At 36.3% G+C, this 18,580-nt stretch overlaps 1 protein-coding gene across 2 annotated transcripts in view; it reads left to right on the top strand.

Annotated features, from left to right (window-relative positions):
* NUBPL (NUBP iron-sulfur cluster assembly factor, mitochondrial) overlaps positions 1 to 18,580 on the top strand; it is a 211,598-nt gene that overhangs the window by 157,942 nt on the left and 35,076 nt on the right. For both annotated transcript variants that reach the window (XM_077772734.1, XM_077772735.1), the window contains one exon: positions 6,405 to 6,498. In XM_077772734.1, coding sequence (XP_077628860.1) covers positions 6,405 to 6,498 — 94 coding nt within the window. The remainder of the gene's footprint in view (positions 1 to 6,404; positions 6,499 to 18,580) is intronic.

Raw genomic sequence — 18,580 nt, 5'->3', positions numbered from 1 at the left:
ATAGGCCACTGGGCAGAGCAAAAATACAGTTCAGATTTAAAGAGAATGACCCTGTGTTTTATTTTAGATTTATATTGTATATAAAAGATGCCTCACATGGCAGAATAAAATTGTAAGGGACAATTTGACTTAAAGACTCAATCAGTCAATGTTGATGGAACACTGCCTGGGCATTATGGAGGAGATTGGATGTTGAGAAGAGTCCAGAGATGAATAAAGCATAGTCTCTTCTTTCAGGGAGCTTACACTGAATTTGGGAGGGATAGTTATGTATTAAAAATTCATACTATGAGATTTTTAGAACTTGAAGACCCATTAAAAACCTGAAAGTTTGTTGAATCAAAAATCCTAAGAGCTTGGGCCTAACACATTTGTCTCTGGGCCTGGGACATGGTTAGCTGCAACTCCTATCCTAGTAGTGGCATTGGGCTTCCAAGCAAAGCATTGCAAGTACTATTCTTTTTGCTATATTAGGAATATGCCTAACTAGAGTTGGAGAACCAGGAAATCAGGGAGAGATGGCAGAACCTAGCCGTAGGACAGAAGTAGCAACAGATATATCACCAGAATATGACACAGGGACACTACCTTGAGATCTAGTATTTATGAGTCAAATAGGCATAAGGGTCAAAAACAACTCTTCAGTCAGTAATTAAGAGCAGACTAGAAGGGAAGAGGCATTGTCCGGCCCAGCTCAACTTCCTTTAAGAATTGGCCTTACTGCTTATGGAACAAGCACCATATAAATGGGCTGCCTGGACACAGCCCACTTTTAAATTATTAAGTCTTGATTTTATTCCATTTCCCTGTTTTATCATTTGTCTATTTGTTCTTTAGTTACACTTTTTCTTGCCCTTAGAAGCCTAATTCTTCTTGGCTACCACTTTGCTTCCAGCAGGCTTTTAGCTCTGCCTCTCTTTCTTGGCAGTGATTTTCCTCCTTGTTCCCACAAGGCCCAGGGTCTACCCCTCTGATATTATTTTCATTGGGCTCGTATTGGCCTTGCTAGAAGACCTAAGATTTCTAGAACACCCTGTCTTTGCTCTGGAGCAGCAGATATTGACCCTATGATGCTTACATGTGGCCTGTCTAGTGCTGGTAATGGAGACTGCCATCCAAGAGGCTGACTCTGGTAAACTGCTTGAGCCATCTGAGAAGCCCAAAATAGAGTGCATCTATGGGCCCTTCTTTTCACACTCAGCCTGTCTGTACTTGTTGTCCCAGTGTTCTCTAGAGTAAGGCCTGATTGCTGTTGCTTCTGTCAGCTTCTGGAAGAAAATGGGCCACGTTCTTTTCTTGTTCATAGCACCACACTCTTCATAACTAATGCCTTGAAAAAGATAAATTACTTAATCTGCCCAAATAGAAGATACACTTTTAACTCCTCAGAAAAGACGGGATTGCCTTTATTTTAGTCTTGAATTACTTTCAGATTGTTGGGCATGATTTTGAACATAAAATGGGAACTGTTGTTTGGAGAAGACTTATCAGCTTAAAATCACCCCAGTCAAGGGCGCCTGGGTGGCTCAGTCGGTTGAGTGTCCAACTTCAGCTCAGGTCATGATTTCACGGTCTGTGGGTTCAAGCCCCACGGCAGGCTCTGTGCTGACAGCTCAGAGCCTGGAGCCTGTTTCAGATTCTGTGTCTCCCTCTCTCTCTGCTCCTCCCTTGCTTGTGCTCTGTCTCTCTCTGCTTCTCAAAAATAAATAAATATTAAAAAAAATTGTTTTTAAAAAAAAAAAAATCTCCCCAGTCAGTGCTAGTTGGGGATAGTTTCCTTTCCTAAGGTTGCCCATAAAAAAAAAAAAAAAAAGAAATAAAAACAACTTAACACAGATTTAGTTATTATTCCTGATGGCATGACTTTCAAGTGTTGGATATCTTAATAAACTAAGTGAAAGAGCAATACAAGAAAGGCAATAACTTAAGTGGGGATGTTACAGCAATCACAAATACATATTTATCTATGGGTTAGATGAAAAGCAATATTCTAACGTTATTTAAATGGCTTTGAACAAAAGCTCAGTGACTGCATTATATGTGGATACCAAGATTCTGTATCTCAAACACCTTAGAGGAAAATAAAAGGTATATGAAACATTTTTCAGAGCCTTTCTTGGCAAAGTCGGGTCTGAACTGTTACTCCTGATCTCACCCTCATCCCATCCAACTGGCATTGGTGTTGGTCCTCCCAGTATGCTGTTTACGTCCCCCTTCAAATTTAATGCACGTTTGACTTCCTAACTGCATTGCTGACTTCTCTGGTGTAGTGCTGCCTCTTTATCCACAGGGCATCTCTGAACTACTTTGGTAACTCTACTTCTAGAATGATTTAGTCTTTCCTGGTGAAATCCTTTTATTTTGGAGCCTGAGAGAGTTTTATCAAAGGTGAGGTTACCATGAGGCTAATGAAGTTTAAACTCCAGATTCTGTACTTGAGATGCTGAGAGTTGTAGAATATTCCAGGTGGAGAGAGAAAGCGGGTTGCAGTCAGGAAGCATTTCTGTGTAAACATATCTTATTCAAGAGATCTTATCTCTTATCCAAGAGATCTTAGAGAAAGGAACTTAATCTCTAAAGCTCCAGCATTTTAGGGTGATTTCTTTTCACAGTCTAAACAAATACTGACTTTTTGTACCTAATTTGGCCTTCATAACTTTGTATTCTTATTCTTAAAAAGTATCACCTAAATTGTATATGCTTCAGGTCACACAAAATCCCAATAGGATCTGCCACTGGTTTTTACTAAATGAGGTACCTGGGTGTTTTGCTAGCACTTATTACCTGCATTTAGTAACATTCAATTCATAAGAGTAAACAAACACCAAGTAGAATCTAGAGAATCCCCATATCACTCTAAAATCAGTGCTTTGGTGACTCTTTTACACGAGAACTGGAACTTGCTGGTAGCCAGTATATTGCAGTGTTCACATTAGTGAATGCTGTAAAACTGGAACTCAGATAACTGAGTTCAGTTCAGTTCAAGTCAGCCAGCCTTTGTGGGATGCCTGTTGTATGTGATCAAGGTGCTGGCCCAGAATCATTTTTTAGTTTAAATGCAATTTAAGATTCATTTGAAATTGTCTTAACAGTGAAGTATTTTTAGTCCCTTGGGACCCTAATAGCAGTTCTCTTTAAAGAAATAAGAAATTGGAGCCAGTGTGATAAATATGCCTAAATGCCAAGAAACCACAATAATAAATTGTTGGCACCAGTCATTTGATGTTTTCTAAAACAAAGAGACTTCTCAGTCTGCTAGTGCTAGGCATTTCAGTGTAGAGGATGTACAGTGAAAAGTATCCTTTATCTTTTTTGTAGGTAGTTTCATAGATGATGGCCCTGGGTAAATTTGGGGTAACTATTTTTCAAACCAAGGAGCCCTAAATTGAATTGTTATGTTCATCATTTCATCATCCTTTTTAAAATGGGTCATTTAGTCAGTATCAGATACTTTGTGTTTGAGAAATATCATAAAATACCTAAGAGACAAGTTAATATATAATGTTAGGTACTGATAAATGTTTTGAAGACAGACAAAGTCAGAGAACGAGATTGATGGCTGGAGTGAAGGTGATGTTTTAGAAATGCAGTACTGACTTCTAGCTATGGTTTGAATTTGCCATGCATATCCCCATTAATTAGAACCTTTTCTGCACTCAATATTGCTTCTGCCTGGAATGTTCCTTCAGATGACTGCTTCAGTTATTTTCTGACTTCACTCAGTTTAAAGTAGTGCCATCCACCATTCTATTCTTATTCCATACTCTACAAGTATACTTTACCATTTGCTTGGGAACCAAAGAGATTAAAATAAATTCTTTGATAAATCCTTTGCTATCTGAGCTTTTACCATTTGCTCTCTGAAATTGAGGACTTGAAAAGATTTTTTTGTTTTATTACTTTATTTTCTTTTACGAAAAAAAATTTTTTTAAGTAGTCTTCATGCCCACCACAGAGCCCAATGTGAGGCTTGAACTCGCAACCATTAGATCAAGAGTCAGACACTTAACCAACTGAGCCACCCAGGTACCCCTTGAAGAGATTTTTTTTTTTAAATCTCTCCTTTGATCTAGGTATCTGAATTAGGAATCAAATAATTCTCTATAGTAGGGAATACTTATTTTCTTTATAACACTTTTGCCCACTGATTTGTTTTTCTTTCTGTTTGTCTGCCTGATTTCCTCACTGAACTGTTAGTTCTACAGTGGCTGGGAATGGCTGGGACTTTATTTTGTCCACTGTTCTATCCCTATCACCTGGAACAGTGCCTGGCACCTAATCAATTCTCAATAAATATGTGTGTTAATACATGAATGAGTCCATTTGACCTTGTGTCATCTAAATCTTAATTTTAAAAAATATATGCTTATATTTGGAAAAGGCTTATTTCATATTATTAAGTTTTAAGAAGTAATATATGGGAGACTTACTAATCATCTGCTGTGTAGTCTGTGTATTAGGTATTCTAAGTCAGCTACAGTTTCATGATACCAATCATGAAACAATAGTAAATGAATGTCACCCCTCCCCTTACTCATTCTTTCTAGCTATGTTGATCTTCTTTCACTTGCTCACATTCATTAACCTATAACCTCTTTCCTTTGCACAGGCCATTTCATTATGTGCTTAATATCGGTCTTCTACATTATAAATTCTTTGAGCCTAGAAACCATGGTACCATTTAATCATCAACACCTAGCTCAATGCCTAATATGTAGTAGGTACTGAAACATTCTATGGGTGAAGGAGTGAATGAATGAATGAATGAATGAATGTTTAGCAGACGTACATAGTAGGAACACCATATCTAATCTAATGGAAGTTAGGGGAAGTAAATTTCAAGTTGGGAATCTGAAGAATGAGGATGAATTAGCAAGTGAAGAAGACTCAGAGTGTTCTGGAGCTTAAGATGACTTCAACTTCAAAGTAATGGAAGGATTTTATTTGTTTAAAAGTATTTATTTATTTGTTTATTTATTTATTTATTTTGAAAAAGAGAGAACATGTGTGTGCATGTGCATACGTGCAAGTGGGGAGGGGCAGAGAGAGCGAAAGAGAGAATACCAAGCAGGCTCCACACTCAGCCCAGAACCAAAGCAGGGCTCAGTCTCATGACCACAGATCATGACCTGAGCTGATCTCGAGTTAGATCCTTACCGACTGAGCCACCTATGCACCCCAAAACAGAAGAATTTTAAACAAAAATGTATCAGATTTGCATTTTAGATAGACCATTTTTCAGTGGTGTAGAAACAGACTAGATGGACAGTGTCAAAGCAGAGAGATTGGTTGGGAGGCATTAGTGAAAGATGATTGTTGTCTCCATTGGATTCTTGGCAAGGGGTTAAGAGAGAAGTAGATACACTTGAAAGATTTGTATAAGGCAGAGTAAGTGACTAGTGCCAGTGAGGAAAAGGAAAGAGTTAAGTATGATGCCATGCTTCCACCTTAGGCAAATGAGAAGATTGTGCTGTGGACTTGTAGGGAGGAGCCATTTAAGGAGAAAAGAGCCTGTGTAATCCTTAAGACGTATATAAATTGAGGCTGACCCGTAAGAACTTGGTAATATAGCTGAATTTTCTCGGTATAGAGGCTTAGAAAGATGCTTGGAAAGAAATAACCAAAATGGTAATAGTATTGGAAGTATAGTTCTGTTTCCAAATATTTCTTTTTATTAAGTTTTGGTTATCATTATTAGTGTGTTTTATGAAGGAAAAAAATAAACTTTAAAGAATTATATTAGGATCTGTCATAGGAAATGCTGTACCAAAATACCCAAGGACACAAAACTAAGGCCTTCCTAGGTAAAATATGGGCTGTTCCCAATGAAAATAAGTTATTGGTTCTGAATAGAAGCCTACTGTACAAAGGGTTCATCTTTATTGTATGTGTGTTGTGTTGAGAGAGTAGGGAGAAGAAGGGTCATTTGGAAATTTTACTCTATCATGTATAGAGGGTCTGCTAGACGCAGGAACTGGTCTTTTATTTATTCATTAGTTAAAAATGTTTATCTTTGAGAATGAGAGAGAGAGAGAAAGAGAGAGAGAGAGAGAGAGAAAGAGCGTGAGCATAAGAGGAGGAGGGGCAGAGAGAGACAGACACACAGAATCCTTAGCAGGCTCTAGTCTCTGAGCTGTCAGTGCAGAGCTGGATGCAGGGCTCCAACCCACAAACTGTGAGATCATGACCTGCGTCCAAATCAGACTCCTAACGGAATGAGCCACCCAGGCGCTCCTCTTACTTATTCATTTATCCTTACCCTTTAGCATAGTCCCTGACACTTAGTAATGTCTTAAGTGAAAGCTATTGTTTTAGATTTGTTGTTAATATGTTTATTTTTATTTATATCACTATTCACTGCAGTTGTTATACGGTGATGTTATTTGTGTCATCTCGGTTTTTAGGTAGATTGGGGTCAACTGGACTATTTAGTTGTTGACATGCCGCCCGGAACTGGAGATGTACAGTTATCAGTCTCACAGAATATTCCCATTTCAGGTAATCTTAAACTTTAATTTGTGCTGTCTTTGGTATTTTGCTCTTGCCGTTACAGAAAAACAAACTCCATGACAGGCAAACACTTTTATGTCTTAAAAACAGTCATTTATAAATTTGTCTTTAGAAATCAGATTCATAAATTCAATTTTTCAAAATATTACCAGAATGAATGTATTTACAAAAACATGGTGGTGATATAAATCTGTGTTCTAGAAAAACAATAACCCTTAAATATTGTTTAGGTAGAACATGGCTGTTTGGTTCATGGCTGTCATACAGTGACATTATAGTGCCTGATCCATGGTGGACATTCAGTAAATATTTATTGAGTAAATACTGATTAGAAGTAGACATGAGGAAAATTTGGCTTTTTGATAAACATGAGTATGGGGAAATTTTATATTCATCTTGTTATTTAATGTTAAAGTCAAGAGCAATAAACATACTAGCTTATATCAACTACAGAATATTTTATTCTGATAATAGACATCTTTTCTATGTTATGGAATTTAATTATCAATTGTTAGCTTCTATGTTGAATAGGTTTCTAAGGATTTTCCTAAATTCCAATGTAGAAATAATGTAAATTTCTCTTATTTATAAGCACTTTATCTATTGGTAATAAATAACCAAGAAATATTACTGACATTGAATCATCAGAAGGTTTAGAACCTAGATTTTTGATAAGATATACACATTGGTCTGAAATATCAATTTAGCATCATTAAGATAATTTTTTTTCAGGCTGCCCCAAAGGGCTGTGAAATGAATATTTTTGATATTTAACCTTAATAGAGTCTGAGACTTTTTCTTTAGTGAAACAAGCTAGAAAGTATGAGATGGGAATAAAGTGAAGTAATATAGTAAAGTAGTTGAGTATGTTTTTTTCATAATCAGCATACTAGATACTCTGCTTTTTCTTTTATTAAGTAGTTTTGGGATTTTTATTCTTCTAAATATTAAGAATTTAGAACTCACTAAACATTTATTGAATAAAATGTGCTTCTGGCACCTTGAAATTCCTGTTGCAGACTTCCAAAATTCTTGCATTATTTACGTGGATAATACATTGATACAGCTGGGCTAAACTATCATGTGTTCCCTGAATTGTCACTTGGTACCTTGAAAAAGTTTAATTTACTTAACACAGATAAACAGATAGCCCTAAGAAATTTGCTTTTGTTTACTCAGATAACAGTCCCTCTATTTGGACAGAATTTATGATTATATCCCTCTATTTTAATTTATTCTTATACTCTAAAGCCAGCAGTGTGTAGATTAAGGTTAAGATTTCCTTTTTTGAAATTGTCATAGCCAGGAGGAGCTAAGGAGATGTAATATGGTATCCTGGATGAGATCCTGGAACAGGAAAAGGACATTAAGTGAAAACTATAAAAGTCTGAAATACTTTTGACTTTGGTTGATAATGTATAAATCTTGTTTATTAATTGTAGTAAATATAAGCATCTCAATATAAGATGTTTGTAGAGGAAACTGTGTGTAGGATAGGTATATGAGAACTTTGTATTATCTTATTTTTTTTGGTAAATACAAAATTACTCTAAAAATAAACTATTTTTCAAAAACTCAAAAAAAAAAAGGTTTCCTTCTTTGAGGATTTCTTTCTTATATGCTAAAATTTAACCAGTAATGTTTCTTTATTCATTTCCTTCGATGAAGAGTCTGCCCTGTAATAAATAGGTCATTAATATCATATAAATAAAGATATTTATATTATAATGATAAAAATAGTATTTTGTTGTTGTGGTGGTGGCAAAACATAGCAGTTGAGTAGTATTGAGTACATTCATTTTGTTGTGCAACCACCACCACTATCCAACTACAGAACTTTCTCATCTTCCCAAACTGAAACTGTCCATTCAGTAACTATTAATTCCCTCCTCTCCCTAGACCCTAGTAGCCACCATTCTTTCAGAAACAGTATGTTTTATGTTAAGATGAGGGAATGAGGAAAACATATTTTAAAAGATAAATATTGATATATCTAATATTGACTTTATACTTCATTAATAAAATTTTAAATCGACAAATGTTTATCCTTATAAAGGTAGATACTTAGCCCTGTGGAGGATCCATGGACTATTAAATCGTTAAGTATTTTCCCTAGAGCAGAGTTCTGTACCTTTTTTGATACTCAGACCTTTTTTGAGATTTGATTAGTATGTGGATTTTCTCCAGGAGGGTGTATTTGTACCTACAGAAACACTGTTTTAGTGTGTCATCTCAGGAGGCTCACGGTTCTCAGGTTAGAAGCCCCAGCTCTAGGAGACAGAGCAAGGAGAAGGGCAGGGATGATAAGTGGCTACTCTGAAAAGAACTGCAGTGCAGAGTGTGAAAAGTGCCATAGGAGAAATCTAAACTCCATTCTGTAGGGGATCAAAGGACAAAGAGATCATGGATTTGAGGGGAGTTGTAAACTTAATGGAGATGAGCTTTTTAAAAAATGTTTATTCATTTATTTTAAGATAGAGAGTACAGGAGTGGGGCAGAGAAAGAGGGAGAGTGAGAATCCCAAGCACATTCCACACTCAGTGCAGAACTTCCCCAGGGCACAAACTCACAACCATGAGATTATGACCTGAGCAGAACTCGAGTTGGATGCTTAATTGACTGAGCAATGCAGGCATCCGTGGAGATAAGCTTTAAAGAATAAATATGATACATTATAGAGAATTCAAGATAGCACTATGCCTTATTTGCTTTGGTTTTTCTTGGCCTAAGGGGAAGAAGTCAGAAAATGAAACTTCCTGTGTTTATAATTCTATTATAGAAACATAATATATGTTTTACTTCCCAAGTCTGATCCATTAAAAATAAGTAGGGCCAGGTACTAATGCTGCTTTTGAAAATTAATAAACTTAGTGATTTCTGAACATTAGTAAAATTATTGTTTTTATTTTNTGCATTGAATGTGTAGAGTGCTTTGGGTAGTAATGACATCTTAACTATATTTATTCTTCTTATCCATGAGCATGGAATGTTTTTCCAAGAAAAATTATTGTTTATCAGCATTTTCATAATTTTCTTAATGAGCATGTATGTATTTAAAAATTTAAAAAGTAAATAGAAAGCAGTAATTCTTTAACAACAGATTTCTGTATAAATTGGTGCCATAATAATTGCCTGTTATTAATAAACTGCCATTTGAGGGGCGCCTGGGTGGCTGAGTCGGTTGGGTGTCCGACTTTCACTTAGGTCATGATCTCGCGGTTCGTGGGTTCAAGCCCCGCGTCGGGCTCTGTGCTGACTGCCGGCTCAGAGCCTGGAGCCTGTTTCAATCTGTGACTCCCTCTCTCTCTGACCCTCCTCTGCTCATGCTGTCTCTCTCTCTCTCCTAGAAATAAATAAAACATTAAAAAAAAAATAAACTGCCATTTGAGGACAGTCTTTCATATATTAAGTTTTATATTTAATTATCACAGGTATTTTCTTATTTGTTTAAATCTTTGAAGAGTTAGGCAGCTTTCCCAAGGTCATACAGTTAATGGATTGTACTTGAGGCTTATAACAGTTCTGCTAAAGTGTGAAGCCCAGGCTCTCAATATCAAGCCATTCTAATACAAAGCCCAATGCTATTTGACTCACTGATTTTCTGAGTTTAGTTCTAGTCCATTCAAACCCATTTAAATAGATTCTAATCTAATCCATTCTAAGAATGGATTAAGTAGACTCTAATCCATTCTAATCTCAGTGAACTCTGATAAAAATAAATTGGTTCATGAATATGCCTAAATCTGAGCAATCCTATATGATAAGTATCCAGCCACCAGTTTGTATGAATGTTTATTACTATGTTCAGTTTTGTTTCTCTTTCAATTCTTCAGAGATTGCTTTCAGCCTCTTTAATTTGTCTATTCCAGGGAAGGTCTGAATACAGTCTAGAAGCAGTTTCCTTTGGTCTGTGGAAGTAGAGCCCCAAATGATTCTTGGAAAGTCCACTGTCATCTTTGGACAGATTATTTGGCTAGTTTCCAGGCACTCTGGCTATCAGTATAGAGTTGTAGAGGTCGGTGTTAATACATTCATACTGTGGGTTATTATGTCAATATTAAAGTTAACAGCAATGAAAAGACTAGATTTTTTCCACTGACTGTCTCTTAATTTTATACTTAAAAAAAATCCATCAATAAAAGTATCCTACCAAAAGGATGTAACGGGGGGTGGGGTGGGAGGTGGGGGGATACATGTGATTGTGATTGTGATTGTGTGTGTGTGTGTGTGTGTGTTAAATGCTTATGAGTTCCTGAGGTTTGGTTTTATTCAGGCCAGCATCATTTCATAGCTAACATATCCGAGCTGTCTCCCAGGAAGGGTATCAACCAAAGTGCTGCTGGCCTGGCTTGAATCATGGCTTTCATCAGTTTATATTATCTGGAACAGGCTATCAGATTCATACTGCCTTTCTAGGCCTAACTAAATTATCTCTTGTCTAATTATGAACCAAATTTACCTTTTCTCTTATCATTGACTAGAACTCTTTTAAGATACTCTATAGTCTACCTTTTCTTATGTCCCATATCCCATAAACCATATAAGCTCTTTAGACTCCCATTTTAGCCCCTCTGTGATTTGACTTCCTTCTCCTTCCTTCCACACTCCTTTACATAACCTGGAATCCCTTCCCAAAACTGTTATGTAGTCACTGCCCTCTCTTTCCTCCCTTTACAAAGGCTGTCTTTATATATATTTGACCCTCACTTAGACTATCTTTCTTTCTAGTCAGTGGGTAACCATATCCTGCATACCCTTTACTTCAAATGTCTACTCCCTGTCATCTTTCTCATATCCCTAGTTGGGAATCATTTCTCTCTCTTTGGAGTTTACATAGCATTTCATTTAGACTACTTCTAGAGCACTTCTCATGTTCTCCATTCATAGCCTGCATAACTGTGTTATCTTCTGTACCAGACTGTTACTCCCTGGAGGGCTAAGGATTTGTTTCATTCATCTTTGTATTTTTCACAGTGCCAAACTCTGTTCCTTCCTGTAACCACTCAGGAAATGTTGAATCAGGGAATGAGTGCTTTATCTGTGTATCTATATTATCTTTTCAAATAGGATGTAAGCTGCTTCAATGCAAGAACTTTTTCCTGTTCATCACAGTACTTACTACTTGGGCAGTAGCTTCTGCAGTTAATAGTGACTGAGTAAATAACAAAGCTAGCTGACTAGCTATCACTGTTTATGTAAACAGATTTGTGCCTCTTTTTCTTTCTCCTCATCCTTCTAACTCACTCCTGTGATCTCCTCCACCCCTACTGCTTTCACCCAGGTGGTTTTTTGTATAAGTTTTAAGAGTATTTATTAAAAACATGCATTTTATTTCACTCTTTTTTTTTTTTTGGAAGAAACATGCTTTTATTTTAGGGATTTATTTCTGCTGTTTTTTTTCCTCTTCTATATATAATATCTTTGTGGTCAGATAATACCTTTTAGTATTTGTTTTGGTGTCTGGGAAATAGTATGCATGTGGACACTTGCTGTTTGGTTGTATGCAGGCTCTGTATTAAACTAGTAGTGAGACTAACTAGCATTGCTCCATTCTAAGACAATAATAAATTCTCGCATTTACTTGCAAAGATGCTTGGTAAGGTGCCAACTGCCTCTCTGTTTACCCTCACCTGTGGAGTATCTGCCTACAGATAATGTAAAGTTCCATCTAAATGTATATCTTTTTAGAAACTACTTAAACACTTTAAAAGAGTTTTTTGGTGGGATGGTGGTGGTGAGATGTTGTGAATTAGAAAGAGCCTTTGTATCCACTTTGCATATCTCTAAACCATTCTTGAGAATGAAATGAAATATTTTATATTTGGAAAGAGACACCCTTTTGGAAAATTTATGGAGGCAGACCTGTATAAGCAAAAAGATCCTTTTTCTGAATGCTAATTAGCAACTCTTTGTATGCATTCCATTTTGTTTTTGTTCTATCAAATAGATGATAAGCTTTTTATAAAAAGAAACTTTAAAGAAAAAAAGTTATCCTCTTATTTGTGTTAAAAATGTTGTGTACCAAAAAAATAAAAAAGTTTCGTGTACCAACAACAGTAATAAATACGTTGACAGCAGTATTAATGGCTAATGATTTAAATTTGAGCTTACATGAGCTATTGAATCATTACATACTACAAATACCTAGTAGTTGTAGTAATTGCTAGAGGGAAAAGAGACAGAATAAAGGATGAGAAATAACCAATTACAGTCTTTGGATTTGCTCTTGTTGAACTTGCCAAGGGAAAAAGGCAGAGTTGTCAGTGCCGGTTTTATTTTTCTTACTCCCTCTTTTCTTTTTCAAGTGATACACTTTGCTGGGTTTTTGCTTGTTGTTTGTTTAGCTTGTAAATTAGTTGTTGCCGTACACTGATTTGGGTGCATTCCAGGGTTAATGTCTGGGTTTTTTAAGACATAGTGATGAGCTCTTGAGAATTTTGAGCACTTATCTGCTCTTCCATATTAGAAGAGGATTAATATTTCTTTGACGAGCATTATAAGTTACTTGAACATTTTGAAAATAAAGGCACTGTGCGAGTATTTGAATTCTAATAGATATTACCTAATTTTTTTCTTTCTTCCTTTGCTTTTTTCCTTCTTTGCTTTAACTGAAGTCCTCTGCATGACTATATGAAGACTATCTTTTTTTTTNGCCTATTAGTTTTGTGGGTTGTTTCCTTTGCTGTGCAGAAGCTTTTAATCTTGATGAGGTCCCAATCATTTATTTTTGCTCTTGATTCCCTTGCTTTTGGGGATGTGTCAAGCAAGAAGTTGCTGCGGTGGAGGAAGACTATCTTAATTTGATTTGAGCTCTAAGAATTAAGTGAAGAATTGATGCTCCACATGAAATATGTGAAACATAGTTTCTTTTTGGAAAGACTGGAGGGTTTTAGTAAGTTATTTCTATTAAGACAGCTATATGAGTCAGGGTCTTGACAGGAAACCTTAAAAGGAATTAACAGAATGAAGTTAATTAAGGGACTGGTAATAGAGGTGGGGGCAGAGAGCTGAAGTACCCAGGAACTAGTGACAGTAGGAAATGATTGCTGTTCCTCTGCCTAATGGGGCCTAGGAATGAACTGTGTCAGTAAAACCTTGAGACTGCTGGAGCCATGCAGGAGGGGCTGCCTGTTGGCTGCTGTGGCCAGAGAGGAACTTAGCCAAGGCCAGAACTGCTGCAAGGCAGGGAGTGAGTGTGGTTCATGAGGTAGGTAATAATACTGCCATCTTTTTTTCCTCTCAGCGCCTTATATCCTACTGGTACCTTCTAGGGATATTGGCAGATCCCTATTGTAAGCCAGAGGGTGAGGGAACTCAGGTGGTACAGTCCACAGAGGCTGGCTACCCAGGCACTGATCAGGACAGAGTTGGGCGGGGAATGAAGCAGAGCTTGGTGAAGGGAAGGAAGTGAACTGCAGCAAGTGGAAAATAACTAGAACAGCTTCTCCTCTTGGTCATCCTCCTTATAATTGTGAATTAGTGGCTTGTAGGAGACGAAATACAGAACAAATATTTGTGGCCTTTACAAGTCTACAGGCCAATACAGATACTAGTAGTACAAAGTAGTAAAAATCTATACTATCACATTACTATCACAAGGTAAAATTGTACTGTTATAGAGTGTATGAATAGAATATTTATTTGTAGGTAAGTGGTGATAGAAGTGCCTTTTGTATAGTGGGGAGTAATGGATGGAAGAATTTATTTTGATGGGATAGAGTTATGATAAAAAGTTACCCTTTACTTTATTAATTAAAAATTGATGTAGGAGTGAAACTTTTGGAAACTATTTTTATAGTAGAAGGGACAAAGATTGAGCAGTTGAGAGGGGAGCCATCATGATCTCTTCTTTGTTCTCTCTTTTTCTTTCAGGGAAGGGCAGAAGCGGCACAGAAAACAGCCAGATAGTTCTAGTATGGGTCCTTCCTAGAGAGGGAGTTTCTGTATGTGGCAGAGTAGTCAGCTAGATAATATACTAAATATCCTTGAGCTCAAGAGAAGCCTCACTGGCAGACTAAAAATGACAAAAATGAGGTGATGCCCTTTCTTCCTGTCTAGGACCCTTTCTGTCTGGAATCTGTGGATAGAAGAAAGACCAGAGGCCTTTCTGCCTCTTACTCATTTAAATGAGATGAGGTAGGAATTTTAAATTAAGCCACCTTAATATTTCAATCACTGCTTAACGAGAAAGGCATTTATTGCTTGTGAAAGGCATTGGGCCTGTTGCCAAAATAACTGAACTGAACTATTCACCCATCAAAGACACATGAGAAAAAGCTGTACACGTCCACACTAGTGTTTTCCCCTCCACCAGCAGTTTGTTTGGTCTAATCAATGATCTGTTTTATGGTAACACTATTTGATTGCTAATTTGGACAGTAGGTTTGATAATATGAAAACCTATGGGGGTTTGGAGGATCAGAAACTTACTGTTGCTATTGTTACATAAATAAATTACCTTAGGCCATCACTTGAAATAGTTTCCTTGTTTACTTGGTATTTACTATCTCAAAGGAAAAGATAACCCTAATAAAGTCTTTATTTTTTTTTAAATAACTATTTTTTCCCTTCTTAATTATTTTCAAATTTAAAAGACTTATTCTTTAAATATCCAGTTTCAATCCTTTGGAAAACCATTGAAAATTCAAGGGAAAACATTTGGCTCTTTTGGATTTTAGTGCTTTGCTTCCCCTATAGTTTGACAGTTTATAATGACCCCAAACCATAAAGCTAGAAACATGCTTATACTTTACAGGTGGAAGACTGAGGTCATGGCTATTTCTAATATTCAGAGATATTACGTCTTCATTTATGTTTTCAATTTGCAGAATGGAAGTTTGAAGGAGACCATCAGTTTTGGACTTCTTCCATGAGTACTGTGTTTCCATGCAAATATTGAGCAGAGTTATAATTAATGGATATTTGTCAAGAATTGTGTGATGTAGAAGAGAATTATTGTTTTATTTATCAAATTATAAAAATTTGTTTTCAAAATAAATTTGTTTTGTTTTTATACAAATTATAGCCAGGTGTTAAAGACTAAAAACTGTATTCCAGGGTGTTATTATTTAGGGCATTCCTAGTACTCAGTCTGAAATGGCAGTCCTTGTTACACTGGGAATCAAATTATAAAATTAAATATAATACCATTGGTTATGAACAATAGTGTTTCCAATCTAAATTTCAAATATATATATATATATTTTAGAATCTTGTGTTTACATTAACATATATTATAAGTTCAAGTTAAGTCATTTAACAGTTCAAAGAAAAAGCATGAGAATTAACAAGTTCTGAATTATGACATGGAAAGACCCAGGATTTAAAAACCTTCATCAGATGATTGTTATATAATCAGCTTTCAGAATCACTTGGTCTCCATCAACCTATCTAATGCTTGAATTCCTTGATCATTTATCTTGTGTTTGAAAGAGAAGCTTCTGAGGTAGTTCATTCAGTTTCGTTGTTTAAGAATTTCTGGGCACTTCTGGGGTGCCTGGGTTGTTCACTTGGTTAAGTAACTGACTCTTGGTTTTGGCTCAGGTCGTGATCTCTTGGATGTGAGTTCAAGCCCCATTTCAGACTCTGTGCTGGCATTGTGGAGCCTGCTTGGGATTCTCCCTCCCCGCCCCCCCGCCGCTCCCTGGGCTTGTGCTGTCTCTCCCTCAAAAGGAACCAAAAAAAAAAAAAAATTTCAGGTCACTTCCTTCGTGATATATGCCTAACAGCTAAAATTTCTTAATGTCTTAAAGGTCGATGAGTAGTATAATGGCCAATGGTAGTCAGATTCATGTTGAAACCTACTTTTAAATTCATTAAGCATTTATATATAAGAACAATTACAAGTCCCACAGTCTATGATTTAAAAAGTTTTGCACTTAATCATAAATTTTAGAATTTGATCAGAATCTTAAGTTTAGCTCTGAAGAATATCTTCACATCTTAAGTATAATAGTATTTGGAAGTGGAGCAAAGCTTTTCCACATAAAGTCTCGGTCTCTATTTCCTGAATATACTTGGTTCAATAAAGTTAGAGTAATCAGGGAGTAATAATTCTCCTCTCTAGAGTTTATATTAGAGAAAGAATATGTATAAAAAGGGATGTGTTTCATTATTAAACAAAAAGCCTTTGGTGGTTGCTCACTGTGAGCATGGGCAGGCTGAGCTATACATGTATCTAACAGAATTTGAAATGCAAAATATTCATTCTAAGAGTGCAACACGAACAGGCTCACACAGAAGAGGAAGAGAGTTTTCTTTCTGAGTTGCAGAGACATATATGTACAAGTGGGCTCCCCAGAATGTTTACTGATAAGCATTAGAGATGGAGTCAAGACTGGAAAGAAGCAATGATTTTGTCCTAACTTTACTGGAAACATCAGAAGTGAGGTGAGGAAGAGAATAAGAGAGCAAGCGAGTGTGAGTGAAGAGTGTGAGCTGTTTGTTTCCAGCTCAAGCTCTTTAAAAATCTCTGAAAATCTCACTTGTCCTGCGGGGTTCCTTAGTGACCAGCAGTCTGGATGGTGAATTCTTTATTAATATCATGAAGGTAAGATGATTGGAAGCCCATTCCCTGTTGACTCCATTATTGAAGGGCCAGTCTTTGTTCCTAAAAGCAGACATACATATAGATTCCTTTGATGAACTTGAATTCTTATTAAAGTTCCAAAGTGGACATTCTCTTTCTCACCACTGATTTTGAACTACTGTGGTTTCCACTAATTATTGTGTTTTTATATTTCTTTTTGGTAGTCATTAACATAATTTCCTGTATCAAAATTCATTTCTTTTCTTTTTATTTTGAGAGAGACAGAGCAAGAGGGGCGGTGGGAAGAGAGAGAGGGAGACACAGAATCTTAAGCAGGATCCAAGCTATGAGCTGTCAGCACAGAGCCCATTGCAGGGATGGAACCCATGAACTGCAAGGTCATGACTGATCTGAAGTCGGACGCTTAACTGACAGCCACCCAGGCACCTCTCAAAATTCATTTCTAAAGTGAGCAAAATCATGATTGATCTTTAAATTAATAAAGCATATCCCTTGTGACTGTAGTCAATTTCTACTCTATTAGAATAGAGCAGGGAGTCCAAAACAGTGACTAATGAAAGAATTTATATTTCCTTTGAAACACAGTCTAAGGGTTTATTAGTGGACATTCCTTGATATTACAGCAAATTATTATTATTATTATTATCATTATTATTTTAGAGAGAGAGCATGAGTGAGTAGAGGAGGGGATAGAAGGGGAGAAAGAGAGAATTCCAAGTAGGTTCCATGCTCCATGCAGAGCTCAACACAGGGCTTGATCTCAGGACCCTGGGATCATGATCTGAGCAGAAAACAAGAGTCAGAGGCTCAACCAACTGAGCCACCCAGGCACCCCCCCACAAATAATTTTGATAAATTAGGAAACTTGGGAGGTGCAGAAAAGAAAGATGGGGGGTTTGTGAGTTTCAGCCCCATGTGAGACTCTGCACTGGCAGTGTGGAGCTTTCTTGGGATTTTTTCTCTCTCCCTCTCTCTCTGCCCCTTTCTCTCTCTCTCTCTCTCTCTCTCTCTCTCTCAAGATAAATAAACTTAATTTTAAAAACTAAGAAAAAAAGAATAGCATTTAATTTGTTCTTTTAAGTCCTAGTTGACTTTATATTGATGTACTCAACAGAGTTGTAAGGTATGGAATTACTCATCTAAATATAATTATGAACAATTTTTGTTGTACATATTAGGTTCCAATACTGAAGTTCACAATAAAGCATGGGAATTAGATATAATTTATGCCCTGAGACTTATAATGGCATAGTTGACTAGTTCTACCCTGGTGTACTTATAATCAGCCTAACATCTAGAATAATCTGTTTTAAATGTTTAACTACTCTGAACTCTGACCCAAATTCAGATAGACAGTTCTAGATTTTTCTCTTAATAGTTATGAGAATTAGCAATTAAAACATTACTCTAAGTAATTATTGTTTAGAATGTTTACATATTTACCAGAACCTGTCAAACAATTTTTTATAGTAAATCTCAGCTGTTAAAAAGCCTTTTAAAAAGATTACAACTTGGAAAGTT

Source organism: Crocuta crocuta, unplaced genomic scaffold (genome assembly GCF_008692635.1).
Source record: "Crocuta crocuta isolate KB4526 unplaced genomic scaffold, BGI_CrCroc_1.0 scaffold116, whole genome shotgun sequence".
Lineage (NCBI taxonomy): Eukaryota > Metazoa > Chordata > Mammalia > Carnivora > Hyaenidae > Crocuta > Crocuta crocuta.
Note: the sequence above shows the minus strand (reverse complement) of the source record. Positions and strands in the feature narration are given on the sequence as shown.